Source organism: Pseudophryne corroboree, chromosome 7, assembly GCF_028390025.1.
Source record: "Pseudophryne corroboree isolate aPseCor3 chromosome 7, aPseCor3.hap2, whole genome shotgun sequence".
NCBI lineage: Eukaryota > Metazoa > Chordata > Amphibia > Anura > Myobatrachidae > Pseudophryne > Pseudophryne corroboree.
Window position 1 is genome coordinate 17,646,713 of NC_086450.1, and position 9,836 is coordinate 17,656,548.

At 46.6% G+C, this 9,836-nt stretch overlaps 1 protein-coding gene across 1 annotated transcript in view; it reads left to right on the forward strand.

Moving 5' to 3' along the window:
• Positions 1-3,794, forward strand: part of IDH1 (isocitrate dehydrogenase (NADP(+)) 1) — a 30,437-nt gene extending 26,643 nt beyond the window's left edge. The window contains exons 8-9 of the mRNA XM_063932712.1: positions 1,995-2,157; positions 2,244-3,794. Of these exons, the coding sequence (XP_063788782.1) occupies positions 1,995-2,157; positions 2,244-2,337 (257 nt within the window). The 3' untranslated portion in view covers positions 2,338-3,794. The remainder of the gene's footprint in view (positions 1-1,994; positions 2,158-2,243) is intronic.
• The last annotated feature ends 6,042 nt before the right edge of the window (positions 3,795-9,836 follow it).

Sequence of the window (9,836 nt, forward strand, 5' to 3'; positions counted from 1 at the left end):
CCTACACTTACCTCGGCTGCATCGTCTTTCGGTTGGTTCTCGGCTGCCAGTCTCGCTGCATTTTGCGCCTTACTCCACGCTGTCCTTTGACTCCATCCACCCCAGTGGCAGCTGCCGGCAGGGGTCCGTGTCTGCACGTGGCAGAGATGGGACAGACCTTATGGTATTATTATGTAGACCAGCATAACAGGACAGTCATTCGCTGTTGTGCCTATGTTGTTGTTGTTGTTGTTTTTCCCTTAACCACATTCACATCTCTGTCCTTCTTCCCTCCCCCATCCCCCTCCCTTCCCTGTATGTTTCTTACTACCTCCCATCTCTCACCCTCCCTTAACCCCCTGTATCTCAACACCTCCTTTCTCTCTCGAGTGTTCTTCCATAGGTGGGGGGGGGGTGGGGGGGTCACGCAGTGGGGGTCAGTACTGTTGGGAGGAAGTATTGGGGGAGGGGGGTGTTAGTAGATGCAGTGCAGGGACCTGTGCACGGACTCCCAGTGCAAAGGACAGCTTAGAGCAGGGGTGGGGAACCTCAGGCCCGCGGGCCGTATAAGGCCCGCAGAGCCACTTGATCCGACCCAGACAGGCTCACCTAACCGAGGGAGATGCCGGGCGCCCACTGACATTTTGTTACTAGCGGGCGCCTGGCTTCTTCCCCTCAGCAGCAGCCGGAGGCAGGAGTTCACTCCTGAGCTCCAGCTTCCGGCTGTGCGGTAATATGGAAGAGATGTCATGACATCTCTCCCATAGTTCTGAGGAGTGGATGGGTAGGCGGAGGGCAACGGTCCGGAAACAGGAGTGGGGCTGGTGAGTATTGTGTTTTTTTGTTTTGTTTTTTGGTGTGTGTGTGTGTGTGTGTAAGCGGTGCTACTAGAGGGCATATCTTTTGAGGCATAATAACTGACTGAGTGCATATCTAATGGGGCATAACAAGTGATTGGGGGCATATCTACTGGGGCATAACAACTGGCTGGAGGTATATCTACTGGGGGGCAGGCTAATTTTTAAGTTGATAATGTTTGTATGGCCCCCGAAGGATTTTATAAATATCCAAATGGCCCTTGGTAGAAAAAAAGTTCCCCACCCCTGGCTTAGAGCAATATATAATATATATTTTGTATACACATGAAAGGTGGCATGGTGTGTCTGAGTGTTGTGCACTCATCAATACACAATTGTGGTGCCTGAGGGAGAAAGCAAAACCAAGCAGTAGTGTTATCCTGTGCCAGATGAGACTATACAGGTCAATTTTAACTAGAAATAAAAAATACGTAATTACCCACTTTCACCCAAACCCCAGAAATGAGCGCACTTGTTTTAATTTTTTATGTAAACTGTAAAAATTCTTGGACGTGACTGTAATAAAGGGGTAATCATATAGCCCCTGACTGGGCCACACTACCACGGTTAGGTCTTTCACCTTTGTTAATACTTTGCTGTAGTTATGAAGGACACATCTCCTTGAGGGGCAGATGTATTAAGCTGAGAGAAGTGATAAAGCAGTGATAAGTTCAAGGTGATAACGTATCGGCCAATCAGCTTCTTACTGTGAATTTACATATTGGAGCTGATTGGCTGGTGCATTAACACCTTGCACTTATCATTTGGTTTATCACTTCTCCAGGCTTAATACATCTGCCCCTGAATGTATTACGTTCTGTAGCCTGCGGGGTAGGTGACACATTGATGACAAGTTGGTCAGGTGGGATTCACTGCATGACTAGGCCGCAATGTATTTCTTATGTTGGGGCAGATGTATTAAGCCTGGAGAAGGGATAAAGTGGTGATAAGTGCAAGATGCAAACGCACCAGCCAATAGGCTCCTGTCAATTTTCATATTGGAGCTGATTGGCTGGTGCGTTATTGCCTTGCACTTATCACCGCTTTATGCCTTCTCCAGGCTTAATCTATCTGCGTCATTGTGCAGTTTTGGATCCATAGAGGCCAACACTAACCTACATCTGTACGTATGACTAATGCATCGTTTCCCATTACTAGCTTCCATCTTTGCGTGGACCAGAGGGCTGGAGCACAGAGCGAAGCTGGATAACAATTGCGAACTTAAAACCTTTGCGACGGCTTTAGAGGAAGTTTGCATTGAGACAATAGAGGCCGGATTTATGACTAAAGACCTCGCTGCTTGTATCAAGGGCTTACCGAAGTAAGTATTCCGTCTGTCGGGGTACTTACATTTATTCTTGTCCGTGTACTCATTATAGAAAGATAACTGTTCCGTTTTCCTTCTAGCGTCCAGCGATCCGATTACTTGAATACATTTGAATTCCTGGACAAACTGGCTGAGAACTTACAGCGGAAGCTGGCCGCTCAGCCTAAACTGTAACCGCACCGCGGTATGAAGCGAATCTCAGGTTTACGTCTACACCAGTAGCGCACTGCACTCAGCAGGACCTTTTCATTTCCCCACAACGCAAATCGGACCTTCCTGTTGGTTTATAGTCACTTTATAGGTTTTATACAACATCTGCATCTGCATCCAGGCTTTTGCTGGAGATGTCCCCTTTGGAGGTGGTAGTTATTGTGGCATAAAATATTCCTTGGCACAGTTATATCTTAGAGACCTTGATATAGCAAAGAATAAAACTGCAAATGCCACGGCTTTTAGGCCTTAACAAAAGGGCTGCTGCTACAGCAAACTCCCAGGAAAGCACAACATGTTAGTCCCTTCCGATGACGTACCTGGCGTGTGATTAGGCCAGTCTGAGGCTTGGCCTTTTGCACCGCTAGAGCGCAATACAAGAGGAAGAAAACCCTGCCTCAACTTTTTAAAATGTGGCAACTGTCAGCAAACGTGGAATATTGTATGTCGGGACAGGAGTATAGGTTGGCTATTATTGTATAATAACGTCCATCAGTCAGTTTACTTGTTCTTAAGGTTTTAAGTCTTTGCTGCTCTTCTATATGGACCAAATCTATAGACAAATGTTGTTGTTGTACAGTGTTCCAGAACCAATTGTAATTGGATTGCGGTGTAACGGAGCAGAATTCCTAAAGCATGCACAGGTTTGAATGGCCTCAGAATAAGAAAAGTCCAATTTAGTAACTAAGGGTAAAACTCTTAAATATCATATCAAGATTCAGTAGGACATATTTTGGGTGACTATAGCCGCAAGTGATGAAAACACTAAGAAACGCGTCATATTCTGATATATTGGGACAAAGACATTGAACCGAATCACGCTCTAGAACGCCATTAGCATTTACGTGAATGCAACATTATTTATGCAATTCTGGTTTATAAATTACCATACTGTGTAATTAGTTACTAGGATTGAAGAACCTAAATATTGGTAAACATTCCCCATATTAGATATACTTTGTCAAATAGAATTATGTAACCTGAAATACATTTAAGGATTCTCTCCGTACCATGGATGGGTCACAGACAGCATTTGACCGTCTTCCTACTAATCTCCATGGTCTGTTTTGCACAATATTGTGTGACACTCTTTATGAATAGGTGCTAGTAAGTACATTATGCCCAATGCAGTAAGCCCATGAAAACACTAAGGTCTTGGAACAGGCCACAAGCAGTGACTCAGACGTGTTCTGGGTAACCTTTGTGCGTCAGTTCTCTCCCTGTACGATGGCTGGTAGTACCGCATCTGCTCCCCCTTATGTTTTTCCCATCAGTCAGTCACCATTCCCCCCCCCAATTGTCATTTGCAAACATGTTGTGTTTTCCACTTCATACTCTACGATTATGTTCATTGCAAACCATAACTAATTGTTATAACAGAAAGGTTTGGTATTTTTTAATAAATCAAGTTCCTACTGAAACCTTGTGTGTTTTTGATGTATTTAAGAGGTAACATGAACAATTACAGTGAAGTAAACACAAAGGGTTGGGAGAGTAATGGATAGCCAGACATGAGAATACGCATAGGAGGGTGATAGTAACTCAGCTTCCCGACAAGTCTGCAGACATGTTTCGCTCATAAAGAGGTTTTATAAGATCTTAGCAGAATAAAGTATAATAAAAGCATTGACGAAACCTATTCGGGTAAGCCCAGTGATATACTGGAGTGTTGCTGCACTGCTTAGGGGAGCATTCCTGTAAACACCGTTTTTTCTCTGGCTGGGTCCACAGGATTATCCACAGGATAACATTGGGATATTGTCGAGCGACAGCGAAAATGGCACCAACACGGTCACGAGCTTTCTTGCCTCCCAGGATGCATTGGGGCCTCCACTATATAGTCCCGCCCACTGACTCAGTCAGATCAGTTTTTTGCTTGGTGCGGCAGGAAGCCGCATGGTCACAGGGCTGCTGGGAAAGCAGCCTTAAGTTTTCATTATTTTTATAGACTTACTGTTTTGGTTTCTTGAGCGACTTCTCTTAGCAGCGTCTTAAACGCATATTAGAAAGGGTCGCTCCAACAACTCCCCACCGGGTCGCAACAACGCTTACCTCCGCGGTACAGTGCTGTCTCGACGGGCGTCTGTGTCGGATGTTCTAGCAGGTCCAGCAGACGTAACCAGGCTGTGGCCGGAGCATGGGGAGACGGTGAGTCTATGGACTTCCTCTTACTAGAGGGGTCAGGACACAGCTACACTGATTTGGTGGAGACTACAAACAGTGTGTTGATGCGCCGAACATCCCGGTGTAACAGCGCTACGCTCTGGGGATCATAGGCGCCAGGACTAGGTGAGGCCGCGATCCTGGGAGTTTAAGTCAACAGGGGGTTTCAGACGCTCTCCTGGCCGTCCCTCCTCCGAGTTCATGGGCAGTTCCCGCGTGTCTCTCGTTTCATGAACTGAATGACCTCACTTCCGGCTCAGACGCTACCACGAGGGTACTCGGTTGCAGCTTAGACGCTGCGGTTGTGTACACTGGATATAAACCCGCCCAGACCGAGTCGCAGGCCTTTAGCGTCTGCATGCACGGGGAGTCGCTCAGCGTCCGTGTCCGTTGGTGAGCGTCCGTGTCCGATATCAGTTACCAAGAGCGGCAGTGTACACCAGTAGCGTCTGAATCCACTCAGCGTCTTACGAGCGTATTTGCTTGGATATGGAAGTGTGGTGAGTCTCCCTGTATCCCGCTCTCCGGAGGCAGGGTATACAGTACTAAAAATTCCTTCTACTTCTTAGGGGTATATGCAATTGCGGTCGAATTCCCGAAATTGTCGAATTTCGGGTCATTTTCGGCAAAAAAAAAAATTCGTCAGTGCAATTCAGTGGTTTCCGTCAAAAAAACGGACTTTCAAAATTCGACTTTTTGAAATTCGACTTTTCTGCAATGATACAAGTGCTGCAATTCGACAAAAGCATATTCAATTCAAGTTTGGAAATTCGACAGCAGTGCTTTTAGACAGTAAATTCGTCATTTTCAATCCGCCACACTTTGGAGGGTGAAAACAATAAAAAAAAATTTAAACATGTTTTTTTTTGTGTGTTTTTTTTTTTTTTTTTTGGGAATAGCATATCTATTTATATTAGAAGGGATTAGGTAATTTTTTTTTTTTTTTTTTTTTTTTGGAGGCACAAGTATTATTTATATATTTTTAAAAATATTATTTTTTTTTTATTGCTGGAACGGTAAAATAATAAAAAAAAAATGGCGTGGGGTCCCCCCTCCAAAGCATAACCAGCCTCGGGCTCTTCGAGCTGGTCCTGGTTCTAAAAATGCGGGGAAAAATTGGGCAGGGATCCCCCGTATTTTTAAAACCAGCACCGGGCTCTGCGCCTGGTGCTGGTGCAAAAAATACGGGGGACAAAACGAGCAGGGGTCCCCCGTATTTTTCACACCAGCATCGGGCTCCACTAGCTGGACAGATAATGCCACAGCCGGGCGTCACTTTTATACAGTGCCCTGCGGCCGTGGCATTAAATATCCAACTAGTCACCCCTGGCCGGGGTACCCTGGGGGAGTGGGGACCCCTTCAATCAAGGGGTCCCCCCTCCCAGCCACCCAAGGGCCAGGGGTGAAGCCCGAGGCTGTCCCCCCCCCATCCAAGGGATGCGGATGGGAGGCTGATAGCCTTGAGTAAAATGACAGAATATTGTTTTTTTCCAGAAGAACTACAAGTCCCAGCAAGCCTCCCCGCCAGCTGGTACTTGGAGAACCACAAGTACCAGCATGCGGGAGAAAAACGGGCCCGCTGGTACCTGTAGTTCTACTGGAAAAAAAATACCCAAATAAAAACAGTACACAGACACCGTGACAGTAAAACTTTATTACACACTGCCGACACACACATACTTACCTATGTTCACACGCCGACATCGGTCCTCTTCTCCATGTAGAATCCACGGATACCTGAAAAGAAAAGATCAATATACTCACCTCAGCCATGGTCCAGAGATAAATCCACGGACTTGGCAAAAAAAGAAAATGAACACCCGGACCACCGGACTGAAAGGGGTCCCATGCTGACACATGAGACCCCTTTCCACGAATGAGACCTGTCAGTGACAGCTGTCACACAAAGGTCTCTAAAGCCAATCAGGAAGCGCAACTTCGTTGCGCTCACCTGATTGGCTGTGCGCTGTCTGAACTCAGACAGCGCATCGCACAGCTCCGTCCATTATATTCAATGGTGGGAACTTAGCGGCTAGCGGTGAGGTCACCCGCCGGTCAGCGGCTGACCGCGGGTAACCCCACCGCTGACGGCAAAGTTCCCACCATTGAAACTAATGGAGCGGCTTTGCGATGCGCTGTCTGACAGCTCAGACAGCGCACAGCCAATCAGGTGAGCGCCACGGAAGTAGCGCTTCCTGATTGGCTGAAGGGACTTCAGTGACAGGAGTCACGTGATGTCCCGGCATTCGTGGAAAGGGGTCTCATGTGAAAGCATGGGACCCCTTTCAGTCCGGCATGGAACGGGTGTTCGTTTTTTTTTTTTAAACAAGTTCGTGGATTATCTCTGGACGTGGATGTACCTCTGGACGCTGGAAGGTGAGTATAATTGTTTTCACAGGTACCCTCGGATCGTCGGAGACCATGGCAGTCGGCGTGTCAACATAGGTAAGTATGTGTGTGTCGGCAGTGTGTAATAAAGTTTTACTTGTCACGGTGTGTGTGTCCTGTTTTTATTTGGGTATTTTTTTTCCAGTAGAACTACAGGTACCAGCGGGCCCGGTTTTCTCCCGCATGCTGGTACTTGTGGTTCGCCAAGTACCAGCTTGCGGGGAGGCTTGCTGGGACTTGTAGTACTGCTGGAAAAAACAATATTCTTGTCATTTTACTCAAGGCTATCAGCCTCCCATCCGCAGCCTTTGGATGGGGGGGGACAGCCTCGGGCTTCACCCCTGGCCCTTGGGTGGCTGGGAGGGGGGACCCCTTGATTGAAGGGGTCCCCACTCCCCCAGGGTACCCCGGCCAGGGGTGACTAGTTGGATATTTAATGCCACGGCCGCAGGGCACTGTATAAAAGTGACCCCCGGCTGTGGCATTATCTGTCCAGCTAGTGGAGCCCGATGCTGGTGTGAAAAATACGGGGGACCCCTACTCGTTTTGTCCCCCGTATTTTTTGCACCAGCACCAGGCGCAGAGCCCGGTGCTGGTTTTAAAAATACGGGGGATCCCTGCCCAATTTTTCCCCGCATTTTTAGAAGAAGGACCAGCTCGAAGAGCCCGAGGCTGGTTATGCTTTGGAGGGGGGACCCCACGCCATTTTTTTATCGGGTTTTTCCCCGTTTTTTAAATCGCGGCAAAATCCGGCAAATCGGCCGATTTTCGCCCGCGGGACTGTCGAATCCGTTTTTCATTGAATATGGTGAATTCCGGCAGCCACCTGCCGGAATTCACCTGTCGAATTGTGTCGAATTTAAAAACGGCGATAATTTGCCGTGAATTGCATATACCCCTTAGTATGCATTGTTAATTTTTAGTACCTATTGCATATGAGACCTGTATATTACTGTGTTTTCTGCATGTTATGTTGAAAAAAGAACCAGTTAAACAGAAGTACAATTTTCCTACTTATGTATAAGTTATTATGGAGGTTGTATTCTCATATGGCAATGTCTAATGCTTTAACATGTGACTGACTGCTAGTATGTGTGCTGACTTTTCTGTGTAATGTCAGTCCTGTTCTGACCCACAAATCAGGTGCACTGTGGTCAGATTGATTTCACCTCTATATACTGATTATAGGGTGTTTTTCAGTCACAAAATTGTGTAGTCAATATCAGAAAAAATGTCTGTGAGCGGCAAAAGTGATGAGGAGAATTTGTCAAGCACTCCCATAGCCTTAAATGCTTATCTTGTAAGTCAGGGGTAATTGATATGAATCAATTGGTCACTTATGAGGGTTTGTGTGCAAACTGTTTCGCTTTTCAGCGAAGTAAAAAACAGGAGTTAGTTCAACCTCCAGTAGAGCCACCATGGAATATGTTCGCAAAGACTGTCTTCAATAGCGGACAGGTTAGCTCCGGTAGCACCACCTCAAGGGTTAGGTTACACTATGAACCCATACATGCAGCTCCCTTCCTATGGTTTGGTTCCAGTAGCTTCTACAAGCAGCCAAGGGGCAGGTAAGACTAAGACAGATACGTCTGTATGGCAGACTACACAAGAGGATACATCGGATGATGATGCGGAAACAATAGTCAACTCCGTATGATGATCACTCGCAGAGCTTTAGTTCAGATGATGTAGCTGTACTCATTAATGCAGTGAAGGCTGTGCTTTCTCTGGAAGAACCAGCCAAGACAGCGTTAAAAGCAAAAGCACCTGTATTCAAACGAACAAAGTCAGTGAAGGCTGAATTTCCAGCGTCAGATGAGTTGACGGAAATGATGGATGAGTCTTGGGCAGCGCCCAGTAAAAAGTATAAGATTCCTAAGAGATGGGATTCTTATTATCCATTTCCTGCTGGAGATTGTTCGAAGAGAGAAGTTCCTCCAAAAGTAGATGCACATGTTCTGCGACTCGTGCATAAATATGCTTTACCACTGTCATCTACCTCTTTGAATGATGTCACAGACAGAAGGGTAGAGAGCCTATTGAAAAATATTTTTTCTCTAGTAGGAGCAGTGGTAAGACCTGCTATGGCTTCGGCCTGGGTAGCAAAGGCAATGGGCGAATGGATAGAGGAACTAGAGAATGACATCCCCTCTCCTACTAGGGAGCAAGAGGATCATCTTTGCCGTTTAAGACAATCTGCCCAGTATTTGGAAGAAGCAGCCATTGATGTAGGCACTGTTGCTTCTAAAGCTTCAGCCCTGGCAGTAGTTGCTCGCAGAGCAGTTTGGCTACGGACCTGGAAGGCAGATGCGGAGTCCAAGAAAGAATTGGAAGCATTGCCTTTTGTGGGTAATATATTATTTGGAAAACCCTTATCGGATATCCTATAGTCAGAGGCTGAATCGAAAAAGGTCAGATTTCCGGCTACCTATAACCCTAAGTCCAAGGGTTTAAAATTTTGCTCATTTCGCTGGCAAAGTGAAAGCTAAATAGTCTAAACAACCCCAGTTTAAATCCAGGGGTAGGAAGCAGTGGGCTAGCAAAAAGCCAGCATCCAAACCTGAACAGAAACCCTCAGCCTGAAGAGACGGGCCTCCGCCTGGAGGATTCCAGGGTTGGGGGCCGACTCCTGCAATTTGCACACATATGGCAACAGTCAACAACAGATGCCTGGGTGCAGAAGGTAGTATCTCAGGGGTATGGGTTCCCATTCAGGAGGCAGCCTCCTCAAAGATTTTTTTGCACCAGCCCGTCTCGTATAGAGTCGAAGGCCAATGCCCTGCAAGGAGCAGTCCAAAAATTACTGCAGTCAGGGGTGATTGTCCCAGTACCTCCATCACAAAAGGGACAGGGGTATTACTCCAATCGGTTTCTAATCCAGAAACCAAATGGGTCATATCGACCAATTCTAA